Below are 19,801 nucleotides of genomic sequence, written 5' to 3'. Positions count from 1 at the left end.
GTATATTATCTACTTCTATTATCTACTTCACTTGCATTGGCAATGTTAACATATGTACCATGCCAATAAAGCCCCTTGAATTGAATAGCGTGTGCCCAGCTAATAGTTCTTTCAGTGGTGTAGCATCAGGTAATGCAGTGGTGTAGCATCAGGTAATGCAGTGGTGTAGCATCAGGTAATGCAGTGGTGTAGCATCAGGTAATGCAGGGGTGTAGCATCAGGTAATGCAGTGGTGTAGCATCAGGTAATGCAGTGGTGTAGCATCAGGTAATGCAGTGGTGTAGCATCAGGTAATGCAGTGGTGTAGCATCAGGTAATGCAGGGGTGTAGCATCAGATAATGCAGGGGTGTAGCATCAGTTAATGCAGGGGTGTAGCATCAGGTAATGCAGTGGTGTAGCATCAGGTAATGCAGGGGTGTAGCATCAGGTAATGCAGTGGTGTAGCATCAGGTAATGCAGGGGTGTAGCATCAGGTAATGCAGGGTGTAGCATCAGGTAATGCAGGGGTGTAGCATCAGGTAATGCAGCGGTGTAGCATCAGGTAATGCAGTGGTGTAGCATCAGATAATGCAGGGGTGTAGCATCAGATAATGCAGGTGTGTAGCATCAGGTAATGCAGGGTGTAGCATCAGATAATGCAGTGGTGTAGCATCAGGTAATGCAGGGGTGTAGCATCAGTTAATGCAGGGGTGTAGCATCAGGTAATGCAGTGGTGTAGCATCAGTTAATGCAGGGGTGTAGCATCAGGTAATGCAGTGGTGTAGCATCAGGTAATGCAGGGGTGTAGCATCAGGTAATGCAGTGGTGTAGCATCAGGTAATGCAGCGGTGTAGCACCAGGTAATGCAGCGGTGTAGCATCAGGTAATGCAGTGGTGTAGCATCAGGTAATGCAGCGGTGTAGCACCAGGTAATGCAGTGGTGTAGCATCAGGTAATGTAGCGGTGTAGCATCAGGTAATGCAGGTAATGCAGTGGTGTAGCATCAGGTAATGGTAATGCAGTGGTGGTAGCATCAGGTAATGCAGTGGTGTAGCATCAGGTAATGCAGTGGTGTAGCATCAGGTAATGCAGTGGTGTAGCATCAGGTAATGCAGTGGTGTAGCATCAGGTAATGCAGTGGTGTAGCATCAGGTAATGCAGTGGTGTAGCATCAGGTAATGCAGTGGTGTAGCATCAGGTAATGCAGTGGTGTAGCATCAGGTAATGCAGTGGTGTAGCATCAGGTAATGCAGTGGTGTAGCATCAGGTAATGCAGTGGTGTAGCATCAGGTAATGCAGTGGTGTAGCATCAGGTAATGCAGTGGTGTAGCATCAGGTAATGCAGTGGTGTAGCATCAGGTAATGCAGCGGTGTAGCATCAGGTAATGCAGTGGTGTAGCATCAGGTAATGCAGTGGTGTAGCATCAGGTAATGCAGTGGTGTAGCATCAGGTAATGCAGTGGTGTAGCATCAGATAATGCAGTGGTGTAGCATCTAGTTTTTCTATACTAATTTGGTTGGGTACCTAACGCCTCGATCACACCGACAGCGTCATTCCATTTTGGTACATCAGAATTACATTCATTTCCATTGGAACACTGTGTTGCCTTGCAGCACTGCATTGCAGAGGCCGTCGCGGTGCGTTCTGTGTGATGCATACGTTGGATTTATTGAACGTATGCATCAATTTGTATGCGCAGACGGCTAGACAGAAATGGTAGCAGAATGTGAATGTGGAACTTGTTTTGCATGCACATCCAGATGTTGCTGCGTACCATGTTGCGCAATGATACTGTCGCAGTGCAGTAGTGTTCTACAGTAGTCTAGCCTACTAGCACATGCCGTTGGCTACCTTAGCAGCGGAGAGTGTGTGTTCCTGTTGGAAGTGGCTGAGGTCAGCCTCATGTTTGGTCTGGAGCTTCTGCAGTGTGTCTTCATGTTGCTCACTCTGCTGCTCCTTCTCCCTCACCAGAGACACCCTCCTGGACAACACAACACAGACATACTCAACGTTCTGACAACCATTTGTTTCTTAGAGCTTGGTGAGAGTGTGGTGGTCCTATGGTTGTTGTTTTGCATACACCCTCCTGGACAACACAACACAGACATACTCAGTACAGACATACAAACAGTCAGCACCACTCACTACTGTAAGGGCCTACTGCTTGGCTCAAACAGAGGCTGAAGCTGGGGATGAGACTGGGGAACTCTGTGTCGGATTGGGTCGGTAAATGAGTTGGGGGCTGTCTGTGTATTTTGGGGTGAGACTTTTCCTTCTTTTCATGTAAGGTTTGGGAAGAGAACAGTGAGTGGGTGGATGTGGGTGACCGTGGTGTGGGGTCTCCTCCTCACTGTCGGTTGGCCTCCTGAAGCTCAGAGCTGATGGTGGCGATGTGGATCTCCAGCTGGCCCTTCTCCTGGGTCACCTTCTGCCTCAGCACGTTACCGTTCTCCACCTCCACTGACAGCTGCTTCACACGCAGCTCCAGCTCCTGCACTGTCTGGTCCTATACAGTGGGAGAGGACCATCAGCATGAGACAGCATGAACATCACTGTCTGGTCCTATACAGTGGGAGAGGACCATCAGCATGAGACAGAATGAACATCACTGTCTGCTCCTATACAGTGGGAGAGGACCATCAGCATGAACATCACTGTCTGGTCCTATACAGTGGGAGAGGACCATCAGCATGAGACAGCATGAACATCACTGTCTGCTCCTATACAGTGGGAGAGGACCATCAGCATGAACATCACTGTCTGCTCCTATACAGTGGGAGAGGACCATCAGCATGAGACAGCATGAACATCATACAGTGGGAGAGGACCATCAGGATGAAAATCACTGTCTGCTCCTATACAGTGGGAGAGGACCATCAGCATGAGACAGCATGAACATCACTGTCTGGAGTGGGAGAGGACCATCAGCATGAGACAGTCTGCTTTTATGTGGGACCATCAGCTGAAAATCACTGGTGCCCTATACAGTGGGAGAGGACCATCAGCATGAACAGCATCATCACTGTCTGCTCCTATACAGTGGGAGAGGACCATCAGCATGAACATCACTGTCTGCTCCTATACAGTGGGAGAGGACCATCAGCATGAGACAGCATGAACACTGTCTGCTCCTATACAGTGGGAGAGGACCATCAGCATGAACATCACTGTCTGCTCCTATACAGTGGGAGAGGACCATCAGCATGAGACAGCATGAACATCACTGTCTGGTCCTATACAGTGGGAGAGGACCATCAGCATCACTGTCTTCTATACAGTGGGAGAGGACCATCAGCATGAGACATCACTGTCTGCTCCTCAGCATACAGTGGGAGAGGGACCATCAGCATGAGACAGCATGAACATCACTGTCTGCTCCTATACAGTGGGAGAGGACCATCAGCATGAGACAGCATGAACATCACTGTCTGCTCCTATACAGTGGGAGAGGACCATCCATGAGACAGCATGAAAATCACTGTCTGGTCCTAACCATCACTGAAAATCACTGTCTGCTCCTATACAGTGGGAGAGGACCATCAGCATGAACATCACTGTCTGCTCCTATACAGTGGGAGAGGACCATCAGCATGAAAATCACTGTCTGCTCCTATACAGTGGGAGAGGACCATCAGCATGAACATGTCTGCTCCTAACAGTGACCATCAGCATGAACATCACTGTCTGCTCCTATACAGTGGGAGAGGACCATCAGCATGAAAATCACTGTCTGGTCCTATACAGTGGGAGAGGACCATCAGCATGAGACAGCATGAACATCACTGTCTGCTCCTATACAGTGGGAGAGGACCATCAGCATGAGACAGCATGAACATCAGAGGACCATCAGCATGAAAATCACTGTCTGGTCCTATACAGTGGGAGAGGACCATCAGCATGAGACAGCATGAACATCACTGTCTGCTCCTATACAGTGGGAGAGGACCATCAGCATGAGACAGCATGAACATCACTGTCTGGTCCTATACAGTGGGAGAGGACCATCAGCATGAACATCACTGTCTGGTCCTATACAGTGGGAGAGGACCATCAGCATGAACATCACTGTCTGCTCCTATACAGTGGGAGAGGACCATCAGTATGAACATCACTGTCTGGTCCTATACAGTGGGAGAGGACCATCAGCATGAACATCACTGTCTGGTCCTATACAGTGGGAGAGGACCATCAGTATGAACATCACTGTCTGCTCCTATACAGTGGGAGAGGACCATCAGCATGAACATCACTGTCTGCTCCTATACAGTGGGAGAGGACCATCAGCATGAACATCACTGTCTGCTCCTATACAGTGGGAGAGGACCATCAGCATGAGACAGCATGAACATCACTGTCTGCTTCTATACAGTGGGAGAGGACCATCAGCATGAAAATCACTGTCTGCTCCTATACAGTGGGAGAGGACCATCAGCATGAAAATCACTGTCTGCTCCTATACAGTGGGAGAGGACCATCAGCATGAGACAGCATGAACATCACTGTCTGCTCCTATACAGTGGGAGAGGACCATCAGCATGAGACAGCATGAACATCACTGTCTGCTCCTATACAGTGGGAGAGGACCATCAGCATGAGACAGCATGAACATCACTGTCTGCTCCTATACAGTGGGAGAGGACCATCAGCATGAGACAGCATGAACATCACTGTCTGCTCCTATACAGTGGGAGAGGACCATCAGCATGAACATCACTGTCTGCTCCTATACAGTGGGAGAGGACCATCAGCATGAAAATCACTGTCTGCTCCTATACAGTGGGAGAGGACCATCATTATGAACATCACTGTCTGGTCCTATACAGTGGGAGAGGACCATCATTATGAACATCACTGTCTGGTCCTATACAGTGGGAGAGGACCATCAGCATGAACATCACTGTCTGGTCCTATACAGTGGGAGAGGACCATCAGCATGAACATCACTGTCTGCTTCTATACAGTGGGAGAGGACCATCAGCATGAACATCACTGTCTGCTTCTATACAGTGGGAGAGGACCATCAGCATGAGACAGCATGAACATCACTGTCTGCTTCTATACAGTGGGAGAGGACCATCATTATGAACATCACTGTCTGCTTCTATACAGTGGGAGAGGACCATCAGCATGAGACAGCATGAACATCACTGACCACCATCAAGATGAACAATTCTGTTACAGATGCGCCATTTTAATAGGACCCTGCTTCCTACAGCAGGAAAATAATCCTGCAATTATTATGTGGATTATAATTCATGGACATTTTTGTGATACATTTTTCATTAGGGCAAATCAAGGCTGACATTTTTAAGTGGAAATCAGAAACGTTAGAAGCCTTTTAAACCTTGAATACACTACAATTTGCATTTCCTGCTGAGTAGGAAAATTCTCTGCAACAACAGTGATCAAATTAAGATAGCAGACCAGTACAACTCTATTTCACCCTACTGTTCTACAGCATGAGTGGCTCATCATCCAAACCCATTTACCAGTATCAGAAGAGGCTGGTGAGAGGAGCCATAGGAGGACGGGCTCATTGTAAAGATTGGAATAGAATACATGGAACGGTATCAAACATATGGAAATCACGTTTGACTTTGTTCCATTGATTCCATTCTAGTCATTACAATGAGCCCATCCACCTGAAGCTCCTCCCACCAGCCTTCTCTGGTCTGAAACCCACTATCCCAGCACCACACCACAGTTTACCCAACTGAACTCATGCTCAATTCTACAGTCAGCCTGAACCGACTGTGTTTCTCAGCAACCAGATTCTCCAACTCTCAGCTAAGCAGACATCAAAGTCCTCAGTGCACCAGGGATAGATCCTATCAGGTGGGACTGTTTTAAAAGACACATCTGATGAATCTGTAGGCTCTTCGTTCCCTCTGCAAAGTCTCAAAGAGAAAGTTAAAGAAATAGACTTCAAAAAGTCAACTGTTCCGCCTGCCTATGAAAACATCTTCTCTCTCGTTCCCAAAAGCGTTTTTCTCTCTCCCCAAGCTGCTGTTTCTTTCGCTTTCTCCTGCTCTGCCTACTCACAATATAAGTTTAAAGGGCACACAGAAGTTGAGCTCATTGCTCTTGGCCTACGTAATCCCACCAAATCCTCTAATCCCATTCTTCATAAACCAGACAACCGCTCCAGATTACCAATCATAAAGACACCCTCATTCTAAACTCAATTGAGGGTGATCATACAAAGTCCAGGGGCGTGTTCATTAGGATATCATAGCAAAACATTTAGCAAAGGAAAACAAAAATGTCCACATAGTCCCACCCTGTTTTCTTCTATTTGGTGATTAATGACCGTGACCCAGCTGATTATGACTGCCCAGTTAGCACATAACTTTCTGATAAGCATTTGTTTCTTAGAGCTTGGTGAGAGTGTGGTGGTCCTATGGTTGTTTTGCATACAACCATCCCACAACGTTCTGGGAATGGTGCAGGATAGCTGGGCCTTGAGGTCGGACACCAAGCAGTTACCTAACAGGCAGTGATGCAACCAGTCAACATGCTCTTGATGGTGTAGCTGTATATCTTTGAGGAACTGAGGACCCATGCCAAATCTTTTCAGTCTACTGAGGGGGAATAGGCGTTGTCGTGCCCTCTTCACGACTGTTTTGGTGTGTTTGAACCATGGATAGTTTGTTGGTGATGTGGACACCAAGGAACTTGAAGCTCTTGACCTGCTCCACTACAGCCCCTTCGGTGAGAATGGGGGCGTGCTCGACCTTCCTTGTCCTGTAGTCCACAATCAGATCCTTTGGCTTGATCAGGTTGAGGGAGTGGTTGTCAGGTTTGTGACCTCCTCCATATAGGCTGTGTCATCGTTGTCGGTGATCAGGGCTACCACACTTGTGTCATCTGCAAAATTTAATGATGGTTTTGGAGTCGTGCGTGGCCACGAAGTCGTGTGGGTGAAGAGGAAGTACAGGAGTGGTCTAAGTACGCACCCCTGAGGGGCCCCATGTTGAGGATAAGCATAGCAGATGTGTTGTTGCCTACCTTTACCACCTGGAGGCGGCCCGTCAGGAAGTCCAGGATCCAGATGCAGAGGAAGGTGTTTATTCCCAGGGTCCTTAGCTTAGTGATGAGCTTTGAGGGCACTATGGTGTTGAACCCTGAACTGTAGTCAACTAACAGTATTCTCACGTAGGTTTTCCTTTTGTCCAGTTGAGAAAGGGCAGTGTTGAGTGCAATAGAGATTGCGTCTTCTGTGGATCTGTTGGGGTCGGTATGCAAATTGGAGTGGGTCTAGGGTTTCTGGAATAATGGTGTTGATGTGAGCCATGACCAGCCTTTCAAAACACTTCATAGCTACAGATGTGAGTGCTACGGGGCAGTAGTCATTGAGGCAGGTTACCTTGGCCTTCTTGGGCACAGGGACTATGATGGTCAGCTTGAAACGTAGGTATTACAGACTCGGTCAGGGACAGGCTGAAAATGTCAATGAAGACACTTGCCAGCATGCTGAGTACACGTCCTGGTAATTCGTCTGGACCAGCGGCCTTGTGAATGTTGACCTGAATGTTGACTTTGAAATGAGGTCTGTTTGAATATACTAAAATGAACAGCTTTGTTAGTTAAAAAAACATGGCATGCTAGCTCTCTTTCCTGGTGGCGCAGTGGACTAATTCTATAGATAGAGATCAGAAGATCATAGGTTTGAATCTCACTGATGCCGTGCCACAATAAAAAATAAATGTATCTGCATGACTAATTTGCATGACTAATGCCTAAGAAAATGTTCATGCCATCCTTTCTGTGCTTGGAGTTACAAAAGTGAACCCAAACTAAGTTAGTAGTGTTAATAAAAGTCTTACTGAAACTTTCAGTGAAAGTTATTCAAAAACCTCAAAATAACCTATAATTTCCATTGTCAGAACGCTAATAAAACCTCCCAGGAAAACTTTCAGGAAACCATAGTAAAATGTTATCAGAACCTCACTACAACAAAAAATGTACGTTCCCAGAATAGGCTACATTTTCACTTCGATTCTCAGAACATTTAAAAACTTTCCATTTTACCGGTCAGGAAACTGATTGCTTCGTTCCCAGAACCAATGGGAAACCAAAAACACCTACTCTCTGTGTGACAGTTTGGAATGCAGCGCATTCGCAGGTTGATACATGTGATGACAAAGTGGCTGGATGGGGAGTGTGCAGTCCTCTAACCGATGAGAGCTGACTGAGACAGGAGAGCTGTGTGATTTTGGGACAGAGAGGGACGGCCAGGGCCGTCAGGCCCCGTGAGAGGGGTCCTTTGTAAATTGTCTGCAAGCGGCCAACAAGAGTGCCTTAAGAAAATGAAGGGGGAACGAAGGAGGCCTGAGCCAGGACGTGTGCTGACACTTAACGCCCTGGCATGGGATGAGACGGAGAGGCTGTGTGTGTGTGTGTGTTTGGCACATTCCCCTGAGCACCAGGTGTTAGCAGCATGTTACATTACCGGCACTGAACTTCACTAATGTGCTCCTTCAGAGAGACAGACACAAAGTGACAAGTGTGTAGTGATAGGCTACATATTAGCTTTGCTCTCCTGAGTCCTTCATAGATTTAACTCGGATAAAATGGGTCTTCTTTAAATAAATAAAAATTGGTTCATTTGGTGCCCAAAATATTTATCAAAGACAAGTTGCGTAATATAATGTAACAGATTCAATATTCAGTGATGGATGACCTACCAACGCCAGTTAAAGAGGTGGTCTCACTTATATTCCCAACATATTCCCACATATTACACACCAGCAGAAGACTTAAACATATTCCCACATATTACACACCAGCAGAAGACTTAAACATATTCCCACATATTACACACCAGCAGAAGACTTAAACATATTCCCACATATTACACACCAGCAGAAGACTTAAACATATTCCCACATATTACACACCAGCAGAAGACTTAAACATATTCCCACATATTACACACCAGCAGAAGACTTAAACATATTCCCAATATTACACACCAGCAGAAGACTAAACATATTCCCACATTCAGAAGACTTAAACATATTCCCACACATATTACACACCAGCAGAAGACTTAAACATATTCCCACATATTACACACCAGCAGAAGACTTAAACATATTCTCACATATTACACACCAGCAGAAGACTTAAACATATTCCCACATATTACACACCAGCAGAAGACTTAAACATATTCTCACATATTACACACCAGCAGAAGACTTGGAGTGCTTGTATGGCACCTGTGGGTGTGATGCAGCTAGAGATGCTGTTATGGTACAGGAATACTGTAGTGGCCTGTCAGGGACATGCTCTGTTCCCTTTGTCTCCGTTGACTCACACAGACAAGCACAAACAAAGAGATTTCAGTCATATTTCAGCTTGTCTTCATGTTGACATACACACTAGCAGCTGCTCTACCTGAACTGTTCTAGACACCAGACAAGTTCTAAAACAATTACAGGTGTCAAAACACCTTTCTTTGGGTAAGAAGCCTCCGTGAAAATGTGTGTGTTATATGTTGAAACTCTCACTCTGTCAGATAGCTTTGATAAACTTCACTTTACCTTTTGTTTTTCGGCAAGCACCAGAAACACTGCACACGGTTGCATGATGAAAGACAAACAAAATAATTCAGAGGGCTTGGATACTGAGACATCAAATAGAGAGGGGGAGTTCAGAGCTACCTCACCTCAGCTGACATTTCTTATGAAGAGAACAGAAGTGTGTGTGTGTGTATATGCGAGTGTACGCCCGTGCATGTGTACCTCTGTGTGGAGGTCAGCCTAAACTAACAGAGGTAGAGCACCTAATTTCCAGTGAAAGAGGGCCCTTTCATGTTGCGGGCCTCACCTGGCTATAGACTGTGTTTAATTATTAAAGAGGGGTCTTACCCGGCCTCGCAGGCCCGCTTTTGATGCTTCTTAAATTCCATCCTGCTGACAGACTCGCTGTACATGTGTGTGTGTGTGTGAGATAAATATATAGAGTGAAAGAGAGAAAGTGTGTGTATATGGGTAGGAGTACACTTTACCTGTGAAAGCTATTGAATGCAAATATCTGCGTGTGTGAGAGACGGAGATGGAGAATGTGTGTGTGTGAGAGCGAAAGTGTGTGTGTGTGTACACGTTAATTGTGAAAGCTGCTGAATGTCATAACAGAAGCTAAATTCATGAAGCACTGTACCGTGTCTGAATGGCCCCTGTTGCTGATCATCCATACCTAATCCCCCACCCCTACTTTGTCCCACCTTAGGTCCTTCACTCTCACACACACACACACACACACACACACACACACACACACACACACACACACACACACACACACACACACACACACACACACGTTAGATGGGATTCGGTCCCAAGACACAGATGCAAAGGCAGAGAGACTTTTACAAGGTGGAAGGTAAAGTTGAAGTCAGAAGTTTACATACACCTTAGCCAAATACATTTAAACTCAGTTTTTCACAATTCCTGACATTTAATCTCAGTAAAAAGTCCCTGTTATAGGCCAGATAGGATCACCACTTTATTTTAAGAATGTAAAATGTCAGAATAATAGAAAAGAGAATGATTTGTTTCAGCTTTTATTTCTTTCATCACATTCCCAGTGGGTCAGAAGTTTACATACACTCAATGAGTATTCGGTAGCATTGCCTTTAAATCGTTGAACTTGGGTCAAATGTTTCGGGTAGCCTTCCACAAGCTTCCCACAATAAATTGGGTGAATTGTGGCCAATTCCTCCTGACAGAGCTGGTAAAACTGAGTCTGGTTTGTAGGACTCCTTGCTCGTACATGCTTTTTCAGTTCTTCCCACAAATTATCAATAGGATTGAGGTCAGGACTTTGTGATGGCCACTCCAATACCTTGACTTTGTTGTCCTTAATTAAGCCATTTTACCACAACTTTGGAAGTATGCTTGGGGTCATTGTCCATTTGGAAGTCCCATTTCCGACCAAGCTTTAACTTCCTGACTGATGTCTTGAGATGTTGCTTCAATATATCCACATACTTTTCCTTCCTCATGTTGCCATCTATTATGTGAAGTGCACCAGTCCCTCCTGCAGCAAAGCACCCCCACAACATGATGCTGCCACCAACATGCTTCACGGTTGGGATGGTGTTCTTTGGCTTACAAGCCTCCCCCTTTTTCCTCCAAACATAACGATGGTCATTATGGCAAAACAGTTCTATTTTTCTTTCATCAGACCAGAGGACATTTCTCCCAAAAGTACGATCTTTGTCCCCATGTGCTGTTGTAACCGTAGTCTGGCCCCCCCATGTTGTTTATACTTGCATACTATTGTTTGTACAGATGAACATGGTACCTTCAGGCGTTTGGAAATTGCTACCAAGGATGAACCAGACTTGTGGATGTCCACAATTTTTTTTGATTTTCCCATGATGTCAAGCAAATATTCACTGAGTTTGAAGGTAGGCCTTGAAATACATCCACAGCTACACCTCCAATTGACTCAAATGATGTCAATGAGCCTATCAAAAGCTTCAAACGCCATGACATAATTTTCTGGAATTTTCCAAGCTGTTTAAAGGCACAGTCAACTTAGTGTATGTAGACTTCTGACCCACTGGAATTGGGATATAGTGAATTAAACTGTCTGCAAAATATTGTTGGAAAAGTTACCTGTGTCATGCACAAAGTAGATATCCTAACCGACTTGCCAAAACGATAGTTTGTTAACAAGAAATGTGGAGTGGTTGAAAAACGAGTTTTAATGACTCCAACGTAAGTGTATGTAAACTTCCGACTTCAACTGTAAGATAGGACACCTCACCCTTCATGTCAGCTCTACTTGTCCGCAAACACTTTATGAGGGGGCGTGTTCAAACATGAGACAGAGGGTGTATACAGTAAGTGTTACTGATGGTGAAAACAGTGTTCCTCCAACTTCCCCAATCTCCCCCACTCACGGTAGCCTGTGTCTGGGCGCCATACTCAGCCTCCATCTTGGCCAGCCTCTGGTTGGTGTCCTCCAGCAGCACCTGAATGTTCTCTGTTTGCTTCTTCTGCAGGTCAAACTTCTCTTGCTCCATGCCCGCCACCGCCGCGTGCAGCTGGGGGGAGGAGGGGCAATAGACACCACAGCGTCAGTCAGCCTATCACAGCTACTACATGTGGTACTTTGGCTACCTCCACTGGCCCAGGTGTCCAATCAGAGACATTCTACTGTACCAACTCTGGCCTGTTCTGCATCTCTCTCTCTCTGCGTCTGTCACTCTGAGTCGGTCTCGCTCTCCATTTCAATAGATATATCAAGTAGAGGTCAACCGATTATTATTTTTCAACGCCGATACCGATTATTGGAGGACCAAAAAAAGCCGATACCGATTGATCGGACAATTTTTTTTTTTAAATGTATTTGTAATAATGACAATTACAACAATACTGAATGAACACTTATTTTAACTTAATAATAATAACATCAATAAAATAAATTTAGCCTCAAATAAATAATGAAACATGTTCAATTTGGTTTAAATAATGCAAAAACAAAGTGTTGGAGAAGAAAGTACAAGTGAAATATGTGCCATGTAAGAAAGCTAACGTTTAAGTTCCTTGCTCAGAACATGAGAAAGCTGGTGGTTCCTTTTAACATGAGTCTTCAATATTCCCAGGTAAGAAGTTTTAGGTTGTAGTTATTATATGAATTATAGGACTATTTCTCTCTATACCTTTTGTATTTCATTAACCTTTGACTATTGGATGTTCTTATAGGCACTTTAGTATTGCCAGTGTAACAGTATAGCTTCCGTCCCTCTCCTCGCTCCTACCTGGGCTCGAACCAGGAACACAACGATAACAGGCACCCTCGAAGCAGCATTACCCATGCAGAGCATGGGGAACAACCACTCCAAGTCTCAGAGCGAGTGACGTTTGAAACGCTATTAGCGCGCACCCCGCTAACTAGCTAGCCATTTCACATCGGTTACACCAGCCTCATCTCGGGAGTTGATAGGCTTGAAATCATAAACAGTGCAATGCATGAAGCATTGCGAAGAGCTGCTGTCCAACGCAAGAAAGTGCTGTTTGAATGAATGCTTACGAGCCTGCTGCTGCCTACCATTGCTCAGTCAGACTGCTCTATCAAATCATAGCCTTAATTATAACATAATAACACACTGAAATACGAGCCTTAGGTTATTAATATGGTCGAATCCGGAAACTATCATCTCGAAAACAAGACATTTACTCATTCAGTGAAATACGGAACCGTTCCGTATTTTATCTAACGGTTGGCACCCATAAGTCTAAATATTCCTGTTACATTGCACAACCTTCAATGTTATGTCCTAATTACGTAAAATTCTGGCAAATTAGGCGGCCCAAACTGTTGCATATACACTGACTCTGTGTGCAATGAATGCAAGAGAAGTGACACAATTTCACCTGGTTAATATTGCCTGCTAACCTGGATATCTTTTAGATAAATATGCAGGTTTAAAAATATATACTTCTGTGTATTGATTTTAAAAAAGGCATTGATGTTTATGGTTAGGTACACATTGGAGCAACGACAGACCTTTTTCGCGAATACGCATCGCATCGATTATATGCAACGCAGGACATGCTAGATAAACTAATAATATCATCAACCATGTGTAGTTAACTAGTGATTATGATTGATTGATTGTTTGTTATAAGATAAGTTTAATGCTAGCTAGCAACTTACCGTGGCTTACTGCACTCGTGTAACAGGCAGGCTCCTCGTGGAGTGCAATGTAATCAGGTGGTTAGAGCGTTGGACTAGTTAACTGTAAGGTTGCAAGATTGAATCCCGAGCTGACAAGGTAAAAATCTGTCATTCTGCCCCTGAACAAGGCAGTTAACCCACTGTTCCTAGGCCGTCATTGAAAAGAAGAATATGTTCTTAACTGACTTGCCTAGTTAAATAAAGATTAAATAAAGGTGTAAAAATGGGCCAAATGGGTGTCCAAAAATACCGATTTCCGATTGTTATGAAAACTTGAAATCGGCCATTCCGATTAATCGGTCGACCTCTAATATCAAGTCACCAGAGACCTTCTTTTAAAACCTCTTAAGGATCTCTACGGATAGGTGTCCCACACTCAGGACGGTTGAGCTAACATAGGCTAATGCGATTAGCATGAGGTTGTAATTAACAAGAACATTTCCCAGGACATAGACATATCTGATATTGTCAGAAAGCTTAAATTATTGTTAATCTAACTGCACTGTCCAATTTACAGTAGCTATTACATTGAAAGAATACCATGCTATTGTTTGAGGAGTGCACACAGTTATGGAATTGAAACATTATTATCCTCTTGAACCTCTGGGGGCAGTATTTCATTTTTGGATGAAAAACGTTCCCGTTTTAAACAAGATATTTTGTCACGAAAAGATGCTCGACTATGCATATAATTGACAGCTTTGGAAAGAAAACACTGACGTTTCCAAAACTGCAAAGATATTGTCTGTGAGTGCCACAGAACTAATGCTACAGGCGAAACCAAGATGAAATTTCATACAGGAAGTGAGCCAGATTTTGGAGGCGCTGTGTTCCAATGTCTCCTTATATGGCTGTGAATGCGCAAGGAATGAGCCTACACTTTCTGTCGTTTCCCGAAGGTGTTTGCAGCATTGTGACGTATTTGTAGGCATATCATTGGAAAATTGACCATAAGAGACTACATTTACCAGGTGTCCGCTCGGTGTCCTCCGTCAAAACTATTGAGTAATCTCCAGGTGCGTGCATTTTTCCATTTTGAACAGAGGAGAAACCAAACTGCAACGAGTGATTTATCATCGAATAGATATGTGAAAAACACCTTGAGGATTGATTCTAAACAACGTTTGCCATGTTTCTGTCGATATTATGGAGTTAATTTGGAAAAAAGTTTGCGTTGTAATGACTGAATTTTCGGGGGGTTTTCTTAGCCAAACGTGATGAACAAAACGGAGCGATTTCTCCTACACAAATAATCTTTTTGGAAAAACTGAACATTTGCTATCTAACTGAGAGTCTCCTCATTGAAAACATCCGAAGTTCTTCAAAGGTAAATGATTTTTTTCAAAGGTTGAATGCTTTTCTTGTTTTCGTGAAAATGTTGCCTGCTGAATGCTAGGCTTAATGCTATGCTAGCTATCAATACTCTTACACAAATGCTTGTGTAGCTATGGTTGAAAAGCATTTTTTGAAAATCTGAGATGACAGTGTTGTTAATAAACCAATTAGGCACATTTGGGCAGTTTTGATGTAAAAGAATTGAACAGAAATACAATGGTTCATTGGATAAATTGTGCCTGGGCTGGAATAATACATTATGGCCCTTCGCTTGAATTTCAAAGATGATACAACAAAAACATAATTGTATTATCTTTACCAGATCTAATGTGTTATATTCTCCAACATTAACTTCACATTTCCACAAACTTCAAAGTGTTTCCTTTCAAATGGTATCAAGAATATGCATATCCTTGCTTCAGGGCCTGAGCAACAGGCAGTTAGACTTGGGTATGTAATTTTAGGTGAACATTTTAAAAAGGGGGCAGATCCTTAAGAGGGCAGAAGAGTTACTCTTTCTCATACATCTAAGCAGAGCTTCCCTTATGGATTTCACTATCATACGCTTGGTGACCCTGAACAGATAAGGAAAATGTCATTAAGATCTGATTGAGCAGCTTAGTTAACTAGAGTTAGCGGGACTGAAAAGACAATTTAGAGAAGAAGTACTAACATTATTTTTTCAGTAAAAGAAAACACACAGGCCTGGCCGAGTGAGCCTACAAAGAAATGTCTAGAATAAAGATTTCCCAGCTCTATAGTGAACCTGGCTTGGTTGAGGTCAGCCCAGATTCCGCCCTTTCAAATCCTTCTATTGCAGCCTTCCTCAGGCTTAGGAGTGCTTAGGGGCTAGGGCTGGTTGGAAATCGACTTCAGCCCTTCAACTTTCCTTTACCTTTTTCTCCCACTCGTTTTTCAGGGAGTCAGTGCTCTGATCTGACATCTTCTTCAGCTCACCGATCTGCTTCTCTTTGCTCTCACGGATGACCTGGGACTCGCGCACCACGCTTTGAACTGTGGATGGAAAAACAACACACACACAGACAGAGAACTCAGTAAGGCCCAGCCTCAGGGCCCACACACACACACAAAACATTTGTTTCTTTCACACTACTTCAAGCAAGTTCTGTGAAAGTCACTTTTTGTATCCCTCGTCATTGTTGTTTCATATTGTATGTCAGCACTGAGAATATCTCCAATCTCCCATAGTATAAATGGGTTAAAGCTGAGTATAGAGAACGTCTGCAACTAAATCGCTCTGTGCTGGAAGTGTACTGTACAACATGCACTGTCACTAAAGAATCTGTTTATGACAAGTGTGAAATATCAGAGTCTCATAAACGTGCTGTTAGAAGGAGCACAGCTGGGTAGCATCGGGCCACACCAGTGGGGTCTCACCCTGTAACAGTAACACTGAGTTTAAACTGGGGTTTTACTCTGAGTGTGCAGAGACACACTGGTGTAAATATCCCCTTGAGTCTGCCTCCAGGCTCGACCCCCACTATGACCCCACGACCTCTCACCTTTCTTCTCCAGCTTGCGCACACTCTCCTCCGATTCCTTGTGCTTGGCTCTGTACATGGTCTTCAGCTCATCGATCTCGCCATTCTTACGGTCTAAAATCTAAAGTGGAAAAGGGGGTTACATGTTGTTTCATAGAGTTGCAAAATGTTGTATAAATAGTGTTGTTCCGGACACACCTCATATTCAGCTCTTCCTTCATTTCTCATCTACTGTTTTTGTTCAGGTGGTTAACCTTTAACGACAGGTTTTTACCTAGTCCGCTCGGGGATTCGATCTTGCAACCTTTCGGTTACAAGTCCAACGCTCTAAACACTGGGCTACCTGCCTGGGTATGCAGATATACAGGACATGTCTGAGCATACCATTCAGGAACATGCTCAGTAGAAATGTGTGTCCTCATACCTTTGCAAGCTAGACTTATTGAAAATGCAACCACTTAAATTAGTAGCCCAAGGCCCCGTCCAGAACCAACCCCTAGCACTAGACACTTGTGTAGATCTGAAAGGATTGGATAGGTAGAAGCAAGATGGCAAAATAATCAGCCGGGTGGACAACCACACCTATCCAATTCTTTCAGATCTACATGAAGTGCCTGGGGAACGGGCTAGGGATTGTTTCTTGACAGGGTCCATAATGGAGCAATATTGTATAATTGCTACACCTGAGATTGCGATTGCCTGACTGATTGCCACCAGCAGTCTCTAAATGAAAGCTAGACGAGTCAAGGTGCCAATACAAGGAGAGAGCAGCACCCTCACAGTTAAAGGGCCTCAGAGGTGTGTGCTCAGTCCCCTCCTGTACTCCCTGTTCACTCATGACTGCATGGCCAGGCACAACTCCAACACCATCATTAAGTTTGCTGATGACATAAAAGTGGTAGGCCTGATCGCCGACAACGATGAGACAGCCTATAAGGAGGAGGTCAGAGACCTGGCCGGGTGGTGCCAGAATAACAACCTCATCAAAACTAAGGAGATGATTGTGGACTACAGGAAAAGAAGGACCGAGCACGCCCCCATTCTCATCGACGGGGCTGTAGTGGAACAGGATGAGAGCTTCAATATCCTTGGTGTCCACATCACCAACAAACTAACATGGTCCAAGCACACGAAGACAGTCGAAGAGGGCACGACAAAACCTATTCCCCCTCAGGAGACTGAAAAGAGTTGGCATGGGTCCTCAGGTTCTCAAAAGGTTTTACAGCTGCACCATTGAGAGCATCCTGACGGGTTGCATCACTGCCTGGTACGGCAACTTCTCTGCCTCCGACCGCAAGGCACTACAGAGGGTAGTGCGTTCGCCCCAGTACATCACCCGGGTCAAGCGCTCCAATCAGCCAGCAAAGTGAGGGGTTCAGGCAGCAAGCTAAGGTCCCCAAGATCAGGCAGCAAGCACAGGTCCCTTAGATCAGGCAGAAAAAACTGGTTCCCTGGATTAAGCAGAAAAAAAATGTCCCTTGGATTAAGCAGAGAAAAATGGTCCCTGAGTTCGAGGAGCCAGGTGATATGATTAAGCAGAGAAAAATGGTCCCTGAGTTCGAGGAGCCAGGTGATATGATTAAGCAGAGAAAAATGGTCCCTGAGTTCGAGGAGCCAGGTGATATGATTAAGCAGAGAAAAATGGTCCCTGAGTTCGAGGAGCCAGGTGATATGATTAAGCAGAGAAAAATGGTCCCTGAGTTCGAGGAGCCAGGTGATATGATTAAGCAGAGAAAAATGGTCCCTGAGTTCGAGGAGCCAGGTGATATGATTAAGCAGATCTTTCCTGATCCTGTTCTACCTCCATTCAGAAGTATTTTTCAGAACCAGAACAGCTATGAATGAGGCAGAGAGGTCTTGTCCAACACCCGCTACTCTCCAGGAGACACAGTCAGTAAACCTGTACCTAACAGCATCTCCTTAAATCCCTAGTGCTGGATCCAAAGTTGTGAAGTATCCTCAGAGGTAATGTACTGTCCCTTATCTGGCGTAGACTCTCAAATTGAAATGTTTGTTATCCAATTCTCATTTAAATAACTGTTTCCCCCTCAGAAATAACTGACTGGACAGTGAGGAAGGCTGAAATGCTGGCCTTCAGAATGTCATATGCAGCTTGGCCCGACTGTTATTCATGCTACTTTGTAATGACCAGATTTCAAATAAAACTTTCAATTTGAATATGCATGCTGTCTATTTATACACACACGTTAGTTATTTTTTATGATGGGCTCTGTGCTGTTTCTGCTTGACAAATGAATGTGTATGTAGAATTTTAGCTATCGACAGTTTGATGACTATTTCAGGGTGTTGTAGGCTACCTAGGTCAGACTATCAGACAGCACACAGGGTCCTAAGAGCTTTTATATCTGACATGTGTCCACTGAGGCTGGGAGCCCTCCAGTGACTGGTTCTAATGATTTCTCGTCAGCCCATTGTGTGACCGAGTGCAAACTCACTTTTCTGACACTGCAGATGTACTGCCACCCTTTGCTGCACAGGAGTTTAGACTTCTCTGATGGCACAGCCTCTGGCCATGTACACAGAACATTCAATTCTCTGGCAACAGCTCTGATGGCATGCTGATTGCATTCATGTCCAATTACACACTGCCTCAACTTGAGTCGTGTAACACTTTTGACAAAACTGCTCATTTTATAGAGGCCTTTTATTGTCCATAGCACAAGGTGCACCTGTGTAATGATCATGCTGTTTAATCAGCTTCCTGATATGCCACACCTGTCAAGTGGTTGGATTATCTTGGCAAAGGAGAAATGCTCACTAACAGGGATGTAAACACATTTGTGCACAACATTTGAGAAGCTTTTTGTGCATATGGACATTTTCTGGGATTCTTTTTAAATTTCAGCTCATGAAACATGGGACCAACACTACATGTTGCATTTACATTTTTGGTCAGTATATAAACTCAACATGCAACAATTTCTAAGATTTTACTGAGTTACAGTTCATATAAGGATCTATGGATTTCACATGACTGAGAATACAGATATGCATCTGTTGGTCACAGATACCTTAAAAAAGAGGGAAGGGTGTGGATCAGAAAACCAGTCAGTATCTGGTGTGACCACCGTTTATCTCACACAGCGCAACATCTCCTTTGCATAGAGTTGATCAGGCTGTTGATTGTGGCCTGTGGTTGTCCCATTCCACTTCAATGGTTGTGTGAAGTTGCTGGATATTGGCGGGAACTGGAGCACGCTGTCCTACACGTCGATACAGAGCATCCCAAACATGCTCAATGGGTGACATGTCTGTAGAGTA

General features: G+C 44.4%; 1 protein-coding gene across 1 annotated transcript in view; it reads right to left on the bottom strand.

Moving 5' to 3' along the window:
• Positions 1 to 17,852, bottom strand: part of cep112 (centrosomal protein 112) — a 154,931-nt gene extending 137,079 nt beyond the window's left edge. The window contains exons 1-7 of the mRNA XM_065010955.1: positions 17,769 to 17,852; positions 17,532 to 17,630; positions 16,541 to 16,640; positions 15,913 to 16,031; positions 11,902 to 12,045; positions 2,333 to 2,487; positions 1,833 to 1,962 (exon numbers count right to left, since the gene is read on the bottom strand). Coding sequence (XP_064867027.1) covers positions 1,833 to 1,962; positions 2,333 to 2,487; positions 11,902 to 12,045; positions 15,913 to 16,031; positions 16,541 to 16,640; positions 17,532 to 17,630; positions 17,769 to 17,852 — 831 coding nt within the window. The remainder of the gene's footprint in view (positions 1 to 1,832; positions 1,963 to 2,332; positions 2,488 to 11,901; positions 12,046 to 15,912; positions 16,032 to 16,540; positions 16,641 to 17,531; positions 17,631 to 17,768) is intronic.
• Positions 17,853 to 19,801: the final 1,949 nt, after the last annotated feature.

This window comes from Oncorhynchus nerka, linkage group LG26 (genome assembly GCF_034236695.1).
Source record: "Oncorhynchus nerka isolate Pitt River linkage group LG26, Oner_Uvic_2.0, whole genome shotgun sequence".
NCBI lineage: Eukaryota > Metazoa > Chordata > Actinopteri > Salmoniformes > Salmonidae > Oncorhynchus > Oncorhynchus nerka.
Note: the sequence above shows the minus strand (reverse complement) of the source record. Positions and strands in the feature narration are given on the sequence as shown.